Source organism: Denticeps clupeoides, chromosome 1 (assembly GCF_900700375.1).
Source record: "Denticeps clupeoides chromosome 1, fDenClu1.1, whole genome shotgun sequence".
NCBI classification, from domain to species: Eukaryota; Metazoa; Chordata; class Actinopteri; order Clupeiformes; family Denticipitidae; genus Denticeps; species Denticeps clupeoides.
In genome coordinates this window covers 6582442-6600652 of record NC_041707.1, presented here as the reverse complement: position 1 = coordinate 6600652, position 18211 = coordinate 6582442, and the positions used below count along the sequence as shown (strand labels likewise).

Genomic DNA, 18211 nt, shown 5'->3' with positions numbered 1-18211 from the left:
GTTGAATGATATGCAAATCTGCAAAACAGCTGATTTACTTAAAATATACCAAATGTCCGACTATCATAATATGTGCCTTGTTGCTGAAAAACCTCCGGAAAATTATGTGGACACTTAGAGGGAGCAGTCAATATATTGACTGCTATTCTATCATTCAGAAGTCCCCAGGGGCCGAGAGAGATCTGCAGGGCTGAGATGGCAAACATTCCTCAGCACTTTATTTGTATGCTGAGCTTAAGTAGCTGTCAAAATAAGGATGGCCTGTGACTACATTATCTCTGCAGCACAGAGGACTCGTCTCTTCAAAAACTTTTTTTTTTTTGCCAGCCACTCAATTTTGATCATTTTTTAAAACTTTTGCATTGAGAGAGAGAGATATAAAAAAACCCACATAACTCTCTGACCTTCCAAAGAACTCAGTGTGAGAATGTAAACACTGTCCACTGGCAAAATGAACTAATGGCGTCAAAACTGCCACGCCGCCAAATTTTTTCGATGCTTTGTTTGAAAGCAGTTTACAGTTAAGAAATAGAGGGAAAAATCCTCTTAGCTAGCTTTTGTCCTATTGACGCTTGCAATTTAGCACAATTCCTTATCAGTACACCATAAAATGAATCCACAAGAACATAAAATGCTCAATTAACCTAAATAAATCAAGAGAGACTAGCTGGTCTAAGAACAAATGAAAAAAAAAAAAATCTTATTAAAAACTATTCGCTGTTCAGGAAACCAGGAAACGCTCCGTCCAGGGTAATAAAACGACTTTGCTCTGCAGATAATAATTGAGATGTTGCAGAGCTAAAATGCACAAGATGAATGGGACTAGCCCTCTGATGTGAGTGTGTGAATAAATGATCGGGGCCCAGCAGGGGGCCCAGCTGTGCGGTTGTCGCCCGGCCGGGGGGGACTCTATTACGCCCGCAGCCATTGGCCCCTACCGATGTCACTGTCCCAGGGGTCCAGGGCCTGACAATAACTGGCCCTTCTGAGTTATTTGATGCGTTCAACAAATAAGTCACTATGCCAGATATTGCGCAGCTCCATTTCCACTCGTCTGAGAAAAACAATGTTCTGTGGAGGAAAACGTCCTCCGTCTGCATTATAAGGCATTTATTAAAGGCCACCAGCACTGTTTTATGGCCAAGCATTAGTTTCCATCCCGCGGTAAATGTGTGTGGGGTGGGGAAGAGGGGTGACATTCTGAATGATTCATTTTGGAGTGAATATACCTGTCTGGAGTGAAAACTGGCCTTTTGGGGCCCACATCATTTAGGCATCACTTTCACCTAGGGTCAAACGGTGGCTAGAGCACTGGGCCTTTTAATAAAACATTTTGTGGTGTTCACACATTACGCCTAGCCGTGCAGAGGCACTGCAGGCAGGATCACAGTGGGCCTTAGGAAATCTAAATAAACAATGCTTGTCTTCTCAGGACCGCCTCTGGGACCCTCTGGTCTAAAGAGAAGATGAAATACAGTAACACAACAATGCTCCTTGGCACAAACAGCTGCTCCACCTATTCCACAGCCATGCTCGATTAAACAAAGAGTCACTCTGGTGCTTAAGCCTAGGAAGGATGGACATTAACACCACATGCTCATAGGGTTTTAGGCTTGATTACTGGAACAAAAACATTTGAAAATTTCTGGATATCAGAAGAGTGCTTTTTCACATTTCTTCACTGTTTTTCACAATATAAAAACTGTGAAAACCTGCCAATGCAAATTCTGCCAATTATAAGAGATTAAAAAAAACAATAATAATGCAAATCTAAAAAAGGAGCACATAGCTGAAAAGTTAAATAATATGAATTGGAAAAACAACCCTTCAGGGGAATTCTATTTTACTTTAAAGAATGGCTGCATTTTTTTTATATTAGAAGAATGTGTCATATTATGGATTTTCCTCACCAGTGACGCTGAATTCTGTGTCATTGCCCCTGTAGATGAGAGTGTTGTCTCTGTAGAGCAAATACTCAGTTATAATGCCATTGGGTCTCTGAGGATGGCTCCAGTACAAAGAGAGGGTGTTGGGGTATGAGACCGCATCAGGGGGGGAAACATCTTCTGGAGCTGGGGAGAAATTAAAACAAAGGGACAAACATTTCAAATGGATTTCCACTTTTATACTGCATGAGTTGGGGGAAAAATACCAAGAAAAGGGGTAGAATGGTTTTATTTTGATGAAATGCATTAGGCTTGAGAAAACTAGCATCATCAAGATGTAGATCCCAGCATACAGGAGTCAGTTTAATCCTGTACATTTATGCTAATCCTGCCACTTGACTTAAAGGTCCCATGACATGATTTTTTTTATATAGGTATTTGGAGTCCCCTCATACTCTATCTGAAGTCTCCTTCTGAAATTCAGCCTTGTTTTTCCAGAAAAATAAAATTTAAAAATAAAATAAAAACCCACTGGATCTTCAGAGGCTCACGTGAGGAAACTAAAAAAATAAATTTTAACATCCAATCACTGAGCAACTGCAATGCTTTGCACGTTTGGAATTCATGATGGAGATAATGTTTTAGGGAAGAGGTGCAAAATTCTCTGGTCGGGCAAAGCATGTGAAAGGGGAGGTAACAAATTCCAGATTGGACTGTTTGAGCTTCCGCTCTCTGAGCAGCGAAGTACAATTGCCAAAACACTCCTTATACAAATCACCATTTCTAGCCACTGCATGACCATTGACAGGCTAGGGGAACTAGTATTAATGTTAAATAATCTAACAAGGTGAAATTTTCATGTCATGGTACCTTTAATGAGTGTTCAATAACAGAGGACCTTTGTCTTTTCAAGTAATTATTCTAAATGGTTTTGGAAGAAACCACAATAAAAAAAAAAACATGATTGCATTTGCAACAATAACTAAACATTTGCTAGTGAAAATGATCCTATTTCAAGCTTTGCACGCAATGAATAAGCTAAGGAATGGTGCTCTTCTCTGGAAAGAATTATTTATACTCATTCTGAATTTGGTCCAGGATCCTGTATGTGTTAAACATGACAAAAAGAAGGTACAGTAATGAGATGTCAAACATAAGGTAGGATCAAAGGAGACTGAAGACATTTGGTGTGAGAACAAGCCGAAAGTGAAAGTTCCTACCGCATATCACAGCAGAACAATGTTGAAATTTCTCTTGCCAAGAATCGATACTGTAATCTCACTTTTAGTAATCAAGTCCACATCAAATTGATTTTTTTACTCTACAATGACCCCTAACGTCATACTATCCCTCAAACAAGGCTATTTAGCCCAACATAGATAAATGTAGGGGTGAGGGGAAAAAAAGCTTGCCACATATTTCACTTCATGCTTGCCCAGCCCAAAAGAAAAGGATTCAGATCTCACCACGAAGCGAACTAATTTTATTTGCACACGGCACTCTGGCCATCAGGCAGAGGGAGAAATAATTACCACTGACAATGAATCTGTCTTTATTCTCTCACGCTGCAGCAGCAGAGCCAGCCAAAGCCACTGGACATGGCATTTGTTCTGCTCTGACAAAATGAAAGCCTTTTTTTCCCTCGTCCGTGAAGTCTGACAGATGTGAAGGGGGTGGCAGAGAAAAGAAAAGAGAGCAGTGGCGAGTTTACCCACAGCTAACACGCTGGCAGTAGTTTAAGGAATCTTCAGCTATGGAAATGAAGTGTTTGATTCTCAATTTCATACTTTGCAATGCAATCAATTCTTTTTAGTTGGACCGTCTGTAGATTTACTTCTGCAGTGCAGTAAAACGCAGAAGCTTTCATTAATCTTTCAGATGCCTCATATTAATGACAAGGCTCTTGCATGAACAATGTAACAGCAATTAAAAAGGCCATTAATATGCATTACTGCTATTAAAGATGCATGTCATTAAAGGGTGCGGAGTTTCATTCAGTTTCGCACCCAGCCCCCAACCGCTTCCAAACTTTCCACCCCTTTCCACTTTCATGCACCTCTACCCTACCTTATCAACCATCTCCTCAGTCAAGGTGGAATATATGTGTATGTATAATGATAATAAAAAATGAGTAATTACAAGCTGGCAACACACTCTGGCATCAAATTAGTTTAGAGTTTTTCTAGCAAATGGATCGTCACCATTTGAGCACCTCTCCTGGTTCTAAATGTTAGAGTCAGGACCTTCTAAATCACTTTACCCTCCTCTGGAGTGCTGACGCTCCTGCCGCTGTCTGTGCTCTCACTGCAGCCCGCCCGGGAGCACGCCGTTAGGGTAATGCTGTAGCGGGTAAAAGGAGTCAGGCCACTTAAATTGCCTGCAACAGGAGAGCCGGGAGGGGAAGAGAAGGAGAAAAAAAGGAGGAAAAGGAGGCAAATGTCATTCTTTTTCTTTTCCATATTTCAAAAAGCTGAGACTCTTTTCAAACCAGTATCCCCTGTACTTAATACGAGGGCCTTCTCAGACGTGGAATAATATAACCATTAGTTCTGATAACAGGCCTAGATTTAAAAAGATCTTTATTATTAAACTGTAATATCCCCTATTAATCATGGTTGGTAATACCAAGCTTTTCTATACAGGATATGGGACGCTAATGGTGTTATTTAATGGACAGATCGGATTGTCCAATATAAAGAGGCCTATTTCCTCATAGTTAATCTCTGATCAGTATTAAGGTTTTTTTATGCTTTTATATGCTACACTTTTCTACTTATTTAATTCATAATTTTATTTCATAACTAAAGCTGATGTTGTCTTTTAAAATGGATCCTTTTAAGGAATTAAAAAGAAAACAAACCTCTTTCATTAAGTGGTTATGTCTCCCTGCGTTCATTTTTCCCTTCCAACCAGGATGACGATGTCTCATATAAATAGCACACTATTAACAAGCTCGGTCATAAATTAAAACAAAGAACCCCTGAAAGTGCAGCTTTTAATTAATTTTTACAGTTTAAAATCCAGATTTATTTATTAATTTATCAGACAAAATAATGGTGGCGGAGTGAGTGGCTCTTTGGCCAGCGTCCATGGTAATCTGCGCTCCTTCGTTATGTTAATCTGTGGGCGGACAGATTGCTGTCAGCTTCGGGAGGATGTGATGCCGGGAAGGGAAACACCTTGGCCGGCCTGTAATTGGCCAGGTGTCTGTGTCTTTTTGTCACCCGTCTTTTAATTCAATTAAAGCCCGACCCACTCGCTCCCATTACCCACTCATTTGCTTTCTTGGTTTTTATCTTGCCATGTAATTTTGCATTTGGTGCCACAGCTATCGTAAATTAGCCGAGTTTATCGTCACTCAGTGCGCTGTGTGCCAAGAAAAAGGAGAAATAAAAAAAGTACATTACGTTTGCCTGGAGACAAGCTGGCCTATCGCAGTAGGCGATCTCTGATATGAGATTACGTATGTATCTAGGGAAGACTGGGCATTTTGCCTTGTTAATTCTCAAGAGTTACGACCCTCGGTTCTAAACTGCTGTAAACTCATTTGAAATGGTGATGTCTTGACAAAAACTACAACAGCAAGAAGGTTAAGCCTTTGTACCCCAGCCTTTAAAGGAACATTGTTAACAGCAATGGTCTGTCTCTTAGCTACCCAGTACATATTCATCAGTTACTGACCACAGGATCGCTGCTGACCAGGTATGCTTTATTTAAAAACAATGATGCGGGAAGTCAGATCTTGTGTGACTTCTACAGGTCTGCACCCCAAAATAATGAACATCATTGTGAAACACTGTGCCAGTGTACATTGCTGAAGGGCATCAGTGGCATCAGTGGCACCTTGGCACTTTGTGATTTGAACCTTTCAATTATGGGTAGATTTCCTTACCTGCTATGCCACCACTGACCTACAAATAATAGTTGACTTCCGATGAAGGCTTACACAGTGGCACGAATTGGACATGGACACCTACAGTTTCTAATAAAGTGGCTGGTGGGTTGCTGCAGGGTTTTCATTTGAAAAATTGTGAGTACCCTGAAATTCCATACATTTGGGTTAATCTATTTTAAATTAGTCAGGGCATGACTGTTCCCACTCGAAATCAAGTATAGCATTTGTACTTTCAGGTGAAAATAACCCTATTCAACATACAATAAGTCCAAATGGAGGTAAAAATGGAGTTGAACAGTACTGGGCCTCTTGTTTAAAAGGCACCCGAGCCGCGCTTTGGTTCGACGGTGACATCCAGCCCTTACCTGTCAGGTGGTCCACGTGGAGGAAGGTGGCGCTGATTGGGGACGAGGAAGGATCGTCCCGGTTGTACGCTTTCACAATGTACTTCTCAATTACACCCCTGACCTCGGCAGGCTCGTCCCAGCTCACCTCGGCGCTGTAACCATTTACACACACAACTCTGGAGGGAGTCAGCACACTTTGTGGAACTATGAGGGAATAATATCGGAGAGAGGGTGGGGGGGAAGTCAGGGAATGGAGAGAGAGAAAAAGAGTGCGAGAGCATGGGTGTGTGTCGACTCCAAAGAAAAGCAACGCACATATTCTTCACTTTTAATAGACACAGTAAATCATATATAACCATTAGCATAAATACAATTTATTAGAGTTGTAACTTTTTCAGTGCTGATTTAATATGACTGTACATCTACCATTCATTCCAGACTATATTTCAAAAGGGAAACTGGGTTCGTCCTTCTCAACTGGGTTCGTCTCTCAAGAAGTATTAATTATGGCCTCAAATACACACACACGCATAATAACAGGCATCCTTTTTGGCAGGGAAGGCATGAAGGCATTCAGATTTTCTTTTCCTCTTACAGTGCGCAGAAGGAAAAAGTTGCCAGAGGGCATGTTTCTAATATTGCAGAGACTGGTGTAACCACGCTTATTAGACATATTTCAATTTTAAATTACCATTATATTTCCTCTAATCAGCAGCAACAGTGCCATAATTATCATAATTCTAACTAGATTCAAATAAATTACATTACCCCGACATTAAACTTTACCATTTAAACATGTCAGTTTAAAAGTCATTTGAACTGTAGCATGTAGAATTCAAGATGTGAGTCAATAATAGCAAAGAATGTAAATGCTTATTTACTGGAATGGATTGATTATCCTTCTTCTTTCTTTCTTTAATTTCTTGTTTTTGTTTAATTCATATTCCCCTTAGTTTTCCTCTTTCTCTGTTTCCCTCCTTTCCCTCCCTATTCCATCATTCCATTGCTTAATGCTGTTACAATATGTAAAAAGAGGCAGTCTTGCTATCTGGTCAGACCCAGCAGGACTGCAGGATGGGAGCTGTACTGTAGGCTGAGGACCATGGGTGTGTGAAGTATCTTAACAGGAGGCATTTCTGGTGGGCTGCTGGTCTCGTTCATCTCCCTGCCAGGCGGCGGCTCCATTTGTAATAAGCCGGCGTGTGTGATGAGCACTCTTACCGAGAGCTACAACGATAAGCTATCGCTGGACACCATCTCATCATCTTGACTGTTACATATATTGTGCAGATAAGAATAAAATAGGATGGCCTGAAAACTATGACACAAACAAATAATCCATGGGGAGCCTCCAGCACTGTACTGGAGCAGCAGGAGTTTTTCGGGTGGAAGGGTGGGTGGGCGTACTGTTCCTGTCTTACCCATCTCCCGACTGCGTCCACGTCCCCATGGGCCGGCTGCCCAGCCTCCCTCTCCAGATGCCATCACTCGGTACAGGTACTCTGAGAGGGTCACAGACAGAGGGAACAGCAGGGTGAGTGTGGCTTTCATCAACAGTTAAAGCCTCAGAACGGCAGTTGGTCCTCCACCTAAGCCGCAGCCAGGGCGTTTTGCAGATAAATGTGCACTCCTTGGATGGGCACTGACAGGTATCCTACCGAGTGAGCTGCAGACTGATGTGTCCATTGAAAGGTTGAATTTTTAGCTTCGCCGCTATCACTCATGGGAGACGAGCATGAGGGAGAGCGAGATAGCAGGCTATATTTGTACATGCACATCAGAGAAGCTGCAGTTCTAGACACTTTTACAATAGTGCTGATGAAGGGGACACTAGTAGCTATTTAGGATATGACCTTTCTCTGGCCCAGGTGTCATGGTGCCTGTCTGTATCCTGTGCTGTGCTTAACATAATTTTTTCTCTGCTCCTTTATAATTACAGACCCTTTAGTGTGACATAAAAAGTGTGCAGAGACATAAAACAGGTCAAAGACTGGAAGACAAATGATGCAAATGCACCCAAAACAATAACATTAAAATGCTCTTATGCTATTCAGTTTAAATACAGTATGCAAATCATGTTAGACCATGAGCACAGGTATCTAAAGCACTGGGTGTGTGTCACGGCGCCGCTGTACCGGTAAATGGCTGCAGAGCCAGGTCCTCGGCTCTCTGCTCTCTGCCTGTGTAAACCAGAATGGAGTCATTTCCCCTGCAGTTAACGCTGGTGTCAGCTGACAGGCATCCATCCAGATTGACTCTGACAGCGTTGCTGGACACAGCCGCCAAGTTTACGACAGGCCCTCGTGTGAATTTAACATTCCTGATACAGCCGCCAAAACCTGCCAAGCAGCGAGAAGGAGACATAGAAAGAGGGAAAGTCACATTTTGGGCTGTCTTCTCTGGTTTGGGCACAGACCGCATGCCACTGAGTAGAGAACGGAGTGAAATGGGGTGATCAGTACTGACACAGAATGCACTGTATGAATGTGAGAAACCTGGGACATCAATTTGAAAACAAACTGACAGAATTTACTTGAACTGATAAAAGGACAGCCAAAACTTAAAGGAGCAATTTTGTTAAGTGTAGTAATGAGTTGTAGTTGTGACAGATTTCTAGCAAAAAGTAATTTGATTTACCTATTTGTGTTTAAATTATGATTTCCTTTTATTTTGAGCCAATTATGTGTAGAAAACATTTATTAGGCTTCAGACTGTTGAGCTATATAACATGTAGGTTTCATATAATTTTCTTTTTTGTGTTATGTGCACATATTAAGACATTATGTATGATCTCTGCTGGTTACCATGTAAAAGGTTGAGGACAGTGAGAGCTCTGTGGGTGAGGTCTGGAGGGACACCACCCAGGTACAGGGGTGAGGTCACTTTCAGAATACCCCTGGTGGCACTGCGCTCCTCCTCAAATGCCTCGTTGAGTTCTGCACTGGCCAGCGCACCCCTCTTCTGCAGGGTGAGTGAGTTCCAGCCGCCATCGCAGTAGGACAGACCAACCCACAGGCTCACCTCAGTCACCTGCGTCCCCCAGTGAAGAGTCCAGGTCAAAATGCCACCCTGCAGCTCCGCCTATAACAGCAAAAACCAGGCATATAAGCTGTCAGCCACTAAATTCTTATAAATGTGTGTGTGTGTGTGTGTGTGTGTGTGTGTGTGTGTATGTAATGTATAAAATTGTATAGCTGTCACATGTAGTGAGAATTATTTTCTCTGGTTATATTGGTTAAAAACTCACCTGAATATAATCCTCTCCATCAGTATCATATGCAAAGAGCAAAAGTGTATTCAGCTGGTCAGTTTTGAACTCAAATGAAATTTCAAAGTTTTCCCCTCCTGAAAATGTCTCTGTCTTGAGCTGAAGGAATCCTAAAAGCATGCAATATGCAGACAACCGTTATGTGAATAAGTGAATGACATCACAGTTATGAGCATAGGTACATCTTTGTCTCTTAAAAAAGTCAGTTCTAATAAAAAAGATTATTCTGTTTTTCAGTACAATATGCAAGCACCAAAGACACTTATGCAGTCGTGCTTTTACCGTGTCCCAGAAAGTGTGCTCCCTCCTCACTGTGGGCTGGACAGCCCTCCCAGCTCTCGTATGTCTCCACCTCCTCCAGAGCCGCATCCCAGTTTAATGGTTCCCATTCCTCAAAGGGCCTGTCAGCCCTCTTAACCAACACATCTCTTAGACAGCCAGAGAATCCCTGCTGCACCAAGCGAGCGTCGCCTGCCAGGGGGGGACAGGGGTCATCGTAACACTGGCCACATGCTTTTAGAGCACTTTCAACTAACGTACAATTAGTCACACTGTCATCCACCACTGTACATACAAAAACAAGGCAACGCAAACTCCACCGATGTGCCAGAGGACAGAGGTGGAGGCATTAATAAAGATCAAAACATTGATTGAGTGGGTGGGTTACCCGTGTCCTCTCTGAGTAGGGAGAAGCTTCTTGGAAGACCCCCTATAAATACGCCGGTGTTCTCTCCGATGATGGTGCTGCCACTGGTTGCACTGGCAGAGCCTATTAAAAATGCAGCCTTTAAAACACGTACATTTTCAATTTTTCATTTTCAAGTTTAATGATAGCCCGTAGTTTTCACACAGGCTCACACACACACTGAATTGTTCAAGATCCCAGACAGAACGAATCCCAGTGAGGCTGTGAATGTGATTGGGGAAGTGCTCTGTAAGTCTTAATTGAAATGCAAGTTCAGGAGAGGAGAGGCTCCTTAGCCTAATTATTCTAATCACACAATGAATGGCAAAGATTAACCTTGATAATTCCCTTCCTTGGCATCTGCCGAAGTCAGGGGGTTTAGAGAAATTGACGGAACAGAAAGCAGTGTGAGGAGTGGGCCTATGAATATGACGAACACAAGGGGAGCTACGTAAACCATTACCTCGGTATTGATTGTCCACAATGATTGTTCCCACGGCCTGCTTCCTGGTAGCAATCACATGGTGCCACTGGTTGTCGTTATACCACCGCCCACCGTCGTCCTCAGGGCTCAGTGCCACAGCAGAGGCCTTAGACCAAAAACGGCAGATTAGTCAAACACTGGCAATCTTTAGTCGGACAAAGAGGCCTTCTGCTGCCCTGCAACGGGGCTTACAGTCATTTAAATGCTGCAGATGTTGAGAAACAGCAAAACAAAACAAACAATAAATGTACAGTCGCTTGCCAAGCTTACAATTAGTTAATATACTGCAGGAGGACCATTTAGACGTGATATAAAGCATGGCGGGAAATGTGTCGGGTTGACCATGCAGGCTAAGTAAAGTAACATTATTGTCCTGCTAAAATATGACATCATTTCACATTTGCACTTAACAGCCAGTCGGGGCACTCTGCATTGAAAGCACCAATAAGACACAAAGTATCACATATCCGCATCGTGATGAAGATTTAATGATCAAATCAATATATGTATGAATGCCAAGGTAACTCAGCACTGTGATGTGTTTACTGCTGCGGGAGGGCAAGGAAACAAAACAGAGTAAGGTGGGTAGGGGGTGTGTCTCTCTCTCTCTCTCTCTTTTTCTGTCTCTCCCTCACTCCCTCTGTCTCCATGTGAAGGATTTCATTAAGGGGTCTTTAGAAAGGCAGATCAATTCTGTCACACTCCTAAAAAGCTTTTTCAGCACACTGCCACCCGCTTTTTCTTCCTGGTCTGTTACTTCAATTAAATTTAACTCCTGAGCTGGTTTCATAAAAAGCCCCTCCCCCAATTTCTTCCAGGAAATAAAACTAATCACATTGGAATGTGTTAAATCTTTGTGTGTTTGTCTATAGTGGAAGACTGTAGCTCATCATTCGTCTGTAGAGCGTTTCCAACATATGTTGCTTGCACTGCGATCAGCTCAGTACACAAGACATTTATCGAGTCAAGTTGAGTCGAGGGACTCATAATGCCGTCGTCCTAAATTTGTATTTTTTTCCCACAGAATTTATCAACTGTTTGCAGAAAGCGCCACTAAGCAGCAGTAAATGCCGGGGGATGTTTACTACAGAACCATGTTGAGCTGCTGCCGGGATTACTGTTGAGTTCGTCGCCTGTCCGATCCAAAGGAAATCTGCTTTTAATGTTCTGCGATTAAATATTAAAACACAGAGTACAATGTACAGGAGTGTGCATGGTGCAATGCAGATGTATATGCAGATACAAAAGAGCCACGTACATAATGGAAGAATTTTTATGCTACATGCTATTTTGCAACAAAGAGCAATCGATACCCGCAGGTGTGGTTTTAAAAAATTGAGCTTTTTAACTCACTGCATTTGCAAATGCATTTGTGCCTGAGTGTGTGTGCGTTTAACTGAAGCGGTCGCTGACCATGGTGCTGACATTACTAATCTTTACAGACATCATGTACAGTGAGCAGTTTGCACCAATGCCGGGATGGAAGCATCAATTGAGGTGGCCTTTACAGTTACTCAATATTCTTTCATGAGACAGAGTTTCATAAAATGCTCATTACTTTTATCATTAGAAAGGGTGTGTGGGGAAGCATACCAGTTTCCTGTGTCACGCCCAATTAGCATCCCATGGCGGTAATCCCATTAGAATTGTTGAATTCACTAATGGGGGAACTAATGGGCTTGCTATCAGGGGACATTAATTGGGCATGACACCACTTTTAGTTATAATTATCAAACTGCCCCTGACAAAATGTGTTTGTGAATGCAGAAATGGTTATATTTTGCAGTGCAATATTGAAGGGGAGAGATCGTTGGTGGTCTCACGGACATGCGTATGAAATCATCTTTCATGATTGCTTTCATCATCAGAGCAATTGTCTCGCCCCGTGTGTTGATTCAGATTGTGACTTAATTAGTATGCTCTTGGTATCACCACCAAATGTCTGCGGGTAACAAGTTAATTGGTCTCCAATTCAAATGCTGAAATAGTCTGAAAGTTCTCTGGCTCCGAAAAAAGAAAAGATTGAGTTTACATAACAGCAATGTAATGTAATTTCCCTCTTTAAAAACAATGTTGATTATACATTTCACAGGAGGATGGAGAGCAACTCGTGTATTAACTCACACTTATATTTTCAGTTCCTGCACACCAATTCAGCAGAATCAAACCCCAATTACAGTTAATTCATTATTATACTCCATGGCACTGTTGGAAGTCTTTTTATTTCTGGTTTCATAAAAGCAAAAGACTGGAAACAGTGATGTATTTTATGGATAAACACATGTGTAGATGTGTGCTTACTGAAATATTCTACACTGGTTCAAAGAAACCGTCATATATCATAATATATGCAAATACACACACACATAATAGTACTACAAAAACATTGCAGAATATTTGATAATTTCAACCAAATTCCCAAACCTGAGGGTCAAACAGGAAGAAAGGCCGTCCGTTGTGCATCTGTAGGGCTACATACTCCTCTTGACTACCAGGGGAGAGAGCGCACAGGATCAGCCCATCCTTTGCTCTGGTGCGGAAGCTCAACTGTAGGCCTGCAAAGACACCCACAGACAAGACACATGTCAAAGATCATAGCGCAACTACAAATAAATAATGAATGGGGTTGACATTTTTTAGTACAACTTTATTTCTATACATAGACATCAGTGCAATATGCAATATATATAATAATATTTTATTATGGAATTAATATTAATATTAAATATTGACCAAGCCAAAGATATATTGCTGAATTATAGAACTCATGGTCCCAGGCACTACAAATAATCTCAAAACGGTCCCAGTGCAAGACACAATACTGAAAATAAGGACAATACTCTTAGTTAATTACAAACTCAGACCACTTAAGGCTCCACAAACACTAAAGACACTCAAGACATTCAAGGAACCATTAATGGGACATGAACCTTCATAGATGAAATACATTTCTTAAATTAAAGTGTGAGCCCTGACTCATGCAGCACTACATCATCTGATCCTGAGCATACAATCCCAGAAGAATGAGTATGAATGAGTCCCTGTAGAGTTGCATTTAACACAGGAGATTCCTTTACTCGTAGACTAAATCTACTCTTAGTACTCTTTGATATCATATAATGGTCACAGGTTCTGTTAACATGAGAAGTATTCCCTTTTTGATTCTGTGTAATAATTTGACGACTACTAATTAAGCACTGTCCTCACCTTCAGACTGCTTTGCATAAGTATAAGCCTGGGCCTTCAGTGAACCAGCAGAAGCACAGTCAAAACATTAAGAATGTGGTTGTATGTGGTTTTGGGATTGTAGATATGTGGGAACTCCAACAAAGCAGAACATAAAAGTTCTCTCTCACTTTCATTGGAAGCTTTACTTATTTTATATTTGGAAGTAAATACTGTGTTCCTCGACACCATTTAAACCCATGGAGATTGACAATTCAGATGCCTCCTCCCGTCTTGGCTCTTTGAGGTGTATCAAGGCATGGATCAGAAGTTGTACTTTCAGCAGAACAGAGATCCCTGGGGTGATCAGCTATTTTTTGACATGCACTTCACATCCATCAGACCGTCTGGTCCATTACATGAGAGGGGCAGTGGGGCTGAAGGGACCTCGGTGGGACTGGAGGTCCCAGAGGAGCCAGAAGGAGCAGCCTGGCCTGACAGGACTTTTCAGGTACTCTTTGGTTAGGCACATCTCTGGTCCCGTCCTAAGGGCTGATGACAAATAAAATGAGATGGATTCACCTCTGAGGGTCTCCAAGCATGGCCAGATGTAAAGCACATTTTAGAGGCAAGTTTATCAGCACAGCAGGAACACTGAGGCAGGGGTATATCAGACCTGAAAATTGTATTTTTATTCTATTCATTATGTGAAGTTTTTTCCCCCCACTATTCCAACATTGACAGAATCATTTATATCAGTAGCTGGGATCTGATGGTTTTTCTAAATTGTTAATCTTGAATAAAAAATCCCATGAAATGCTTCCCATATTTATTTATTTGAAATAGTATGCTGTAATAGACATAACTAAAACAAACAAGACAGTTTGAGTTTAATCTTCTTAGCACATAACCTGAATAAGTTCAGTCATGTTATCATTATTGCGGCATTAATCAAGTTGTTGCGTATTAATGAGTTTTCAGGAAATGCTAATTACTGTTATAGATTCTGCAGCACCCCATTAAATATACAAATTACAGAATTAAAGAGCCAGAGCTTTTCATGATTAATCTTTAAATGGGGAAAAACTAATGATGTCTGTACAAAGTTTCCCTCTACTTTCCACCAACTGAAGCCATTTGACAATCAATCAAACTAATTAGGAAAAATAATTTGTATCATTTAGTATTTATAGCTACAATAGCGACATTCTTTTGCTCATTTCTAATTCAAATTTCTTGATTGTATTAACCAGAAACTATATTTGGATTCATTCTTTTTAACTTACTCTTCACAAAGAATAAGGAGCTAAGAGACACAAGCCTAAAACATACCAACAATTTGAGGAACTTGAGGAACTTAGTAAATTCATCAAATGTGATGAAGAGGCTTAGTAATTGCTTTTTTGAAGCACAGGAAATGAACACAGATATATCCACCTATTGTGTTATTTATTCATATTTACTGATATTTACCCCACAGTGCCCTCTGTCAAGCAAGACACATGCCACAGCATAAAGTGAAAATGTAAAAGTAATGCCTGTAAAATCGGGGCGCAGGTCTCTAAATGTTGTTCAGGTTTGTTCGTCTCCCTCCTTCATTAGTTGGTAGCCATTTATAATCTCAGCAAGTCCAAGGACGAGCTCTCTACTTTGACTGAGCCCATTGATCAATTAGGGAGTGAGCTGAACTCAACTTGGGGCTTGATTTATAAAGATTTATCCGTTTGTCATTATTTAAGGAAAAACTGGAAATTGCTGTGCTAAATGTTAATAGAGTTAGGGGGAAATGGCCATTCATTTCCTGAAATTGCAAGGTCAGAAAGGGTTACCCATTTATATGCACGCTTTTAAAAAGGCAATTTAATGTCCCCGACTTCTAAGGGAGAATCACTAATTGCCTCTTTTTAATACAAATAAAGTCAGATTCCTCTGATATCTTGGTCCATATGTTAAAAGACTGCAATGCCTGAAGTGTACATTTAAATTTTTTCTTTGGATTCTGTAACCAAGAGCAAAATGGAAAACAAAACATATAACCAATGCAGGACTGTAGAACTGTATTAATGATCCCTGGAAAAAAAACAGGCACATTTTTTATTAACTTCATTAGGGTCAGTGTGCTAAAGTATCCAATCCTCCAACGCAGTGACTTGCTGAACAGAAACAATTAGCACATTTTTAATTAGGCCAGTGACCAAACGATCTTTAATTGCACAATTACTCCATTCCAAACTGTGTGTGCTTCCATTTGAGAAAGTTAATGGATTCTGCTTGACTAAATGTTCAAAAAGTATGAATTTGTGAAGATCATTTCATATTTATTATTACAAAGCAGAATATTGTTACTGTCCAGTCAGATCATTTAAAGTGTCATTTTCTTCTAAACATTAAACACAATTAAAATGTACATAATTTAAACAAATGGAAGGCCAGGGGACTTTTTACACCCGCAGATGAACCAGAACTTGTTTTCATTTGAAGCCCAATTCCCCAATTATGTTTGTAAACAAAAGTATAATTGCCCTTTGTCTAATCGGGGAAGTCATTAATTTGGGCATCTGTAATGCATTAGAGGTAAGAGGTAAGTATGAAGTCAGCACAGAAGCAAGAAGATAAAAGAGAGGAGAGGTGGAATGAACAGCTTTCAACTCCTCTCTGTAGATGGCGGGGGTCTCAACCATGTCAAATTAACAGTACACTAAAAACAATTATGAGAGTGAAAACTCAGATCATGGTAAGGTCATTTTTGGGGAGGGCTGTTCTTCTCCTTGCATTCATACAGAATTACAAAATGGGGGGGGGGGGGGGGGGGGGGTAATTATGATTGTTATTAGGTCTATTATTACATGATTAGTAACCTTAAATTGAGAATACCAGTATTTTCAGTACCATGAATTCATCACTTAAGTCACTTAGGTATTTTTGTTTACAATTCCAAAATACATATTCCACAATTAATAAGTCAACTTTTATAATAACTAGTAACCTAAATAACTGTGCTAATAATTCTATTGTAGCAGTCAATAGCTGATCTGGAGATATCAGGCTGTATTTCAATATCTTCAGTATCTTTACTTCACTACAAATCTGAAATGACTACAAATACAGCATGAACAACAGCACAAATGTCATTTATGTTTTCATTATAATTCATTGCAATTTTCCTTTATGTTTGTACTAAATGAGTAATGTGTTTTGTGACAAGCGGGGCCGTACCTGTGAAGTCACTATTAACAGGGAGAGTGGAGCTGGGAAACCTGAAGTAGCCGTTCCCCAGGAACCTGGTGCCTCGGATGACAGGGTCAAAAGGGTCAGAGAAGGAGACATCCGTCCTCTCCAGGTGATACAGAGGTGGTGGCCCATTGAGCTCCCTCGGGGGATCCCAGGAAACCTCCATGGCTGTCATATTCAGCGGCATTAATTTAGGAGCGCTCAAACCCGCTGGAGCTACCATAACAAGGAGAGGAGGGGAAATGGACAGAATGGTAAGAGAGTCTGGAGGATGGGGAGAAAGCGACATTTATAGTCATCCCACAGACGCACATGCGGTGCTGTAATGATCTAAATGGGTGTCTCATACACGCAGAGTCAGAGTAAATTACCGAAGCCTGACACATCCTGTGTGCATTTAGTCCACTTTGACTGTTAGTCCAGCTCCAGCAAGAGAGCTAATAAAATGCCTAAATGGGAAATGGACATGTTGTCTTCTTAGGCCTATCTGAGCATACAGTCATAAATTACACTCAATCAATATCACTTCAGTCTATTTAATTGAAACTTTGTTATCATTTAAGATTCCTCAAGCTGATTTAATAGGATTTGTGCGAAGCCTCTGTTGACGCTTATCATTTTCGCCTTAAAACATATGCGGGCAAAATAACATCTGACTGACAAATAGTCTTTATTTGCCATTAGGACTGTGGCGTCTAATCTTACCTTTTATTTCTCATGGCGGATCTTCTAGCTATTGTAGAAATATACATTATTCTAGCAAATAGTATGCTGCATAATAAGACTTACGAGATTTATTCATGCACCCCCCAGATGATGCACTTGCAATGTTCTGACAACCAGGTTCACAGTCAAAACAAAGAGGTTAATATGGCCTTCATCATATTAATGACTGTTGGCCGGGAACAATTATCACCCTGCCTGAGTGTTTACAGTTTTTACACGACTTGACATTTTTTATGGTCTGCCAGGTCACAGCCTTTTAAAATGAGGTATAATACTTATTTCTGCAACAGGAAAAGTATTGATTTACGCATAATTGTCTGGCCTTCTTGGGGGAGAAATATGCATTGCCCAGTTCAAGTCAATGAGATGTGTACAGGCAGAATACACTTGTACGGGCACTTTTTATGGAGGTAATATACATAAAGCATTACCATCAACTGTTGATTAGCCACTCATGTTTCAGACTGATCAATAATGCCAGTGGGTCCCTTACAAAACGCTTTGGAAAGCAATGAAGACTGTCT

General features: G+C 40.8%; 1 protein-coding gene across 1 annotated transcript in view; it reads right to left on the bottom strand.

The window, feature by feature from the left end:
• ush2a (Usher syndrome 2A (autosomal recessive, mild)) overlaps positions 1-18211 on the bottom strand; it is a 192400-nt gene that overhangs the window by 130238 nt on the left and 43951 nt on the right. The window contains exons 21-32 of the mRNA XM_028987910.1: positions 16947-17177; positions 12990-13120; positions 10545-10671; positions 10064-10165; positions 9679-9867; positions 9376-9506; positions 8933-9209; positions 8264-8467; positions 7550-7630; positions 6147-6332; positions 4147-4263; positions 1911-2072 (exon numbers count right to left, since the gene is read on the bottom strand). Coding sequence (XP_028843743.1) covers positions 1911-2072; positions 4147-4263; positions 6147-6332; positions 7550-7630; positions 8264-8467; positions 8933-9209; positions 9376-9506; positions 9679-9867; positions 10064-10165; positions 10545-10671; positions 12990-13120; positions 16947-17177 — 1938 coding nt within the window. The remainder of the gene's footprint in view (positions 1-1910; positions 2073-4146; positions 4264-6146; positions 6333-7549; positions 7631-8263; positions 8468-8932; positions 9210-9375; positions 9507-9678; positions 9868-10063; positions 10166-10544; positions 10672-12989; positions 13121-16946; positions 17178-18211) is intronic.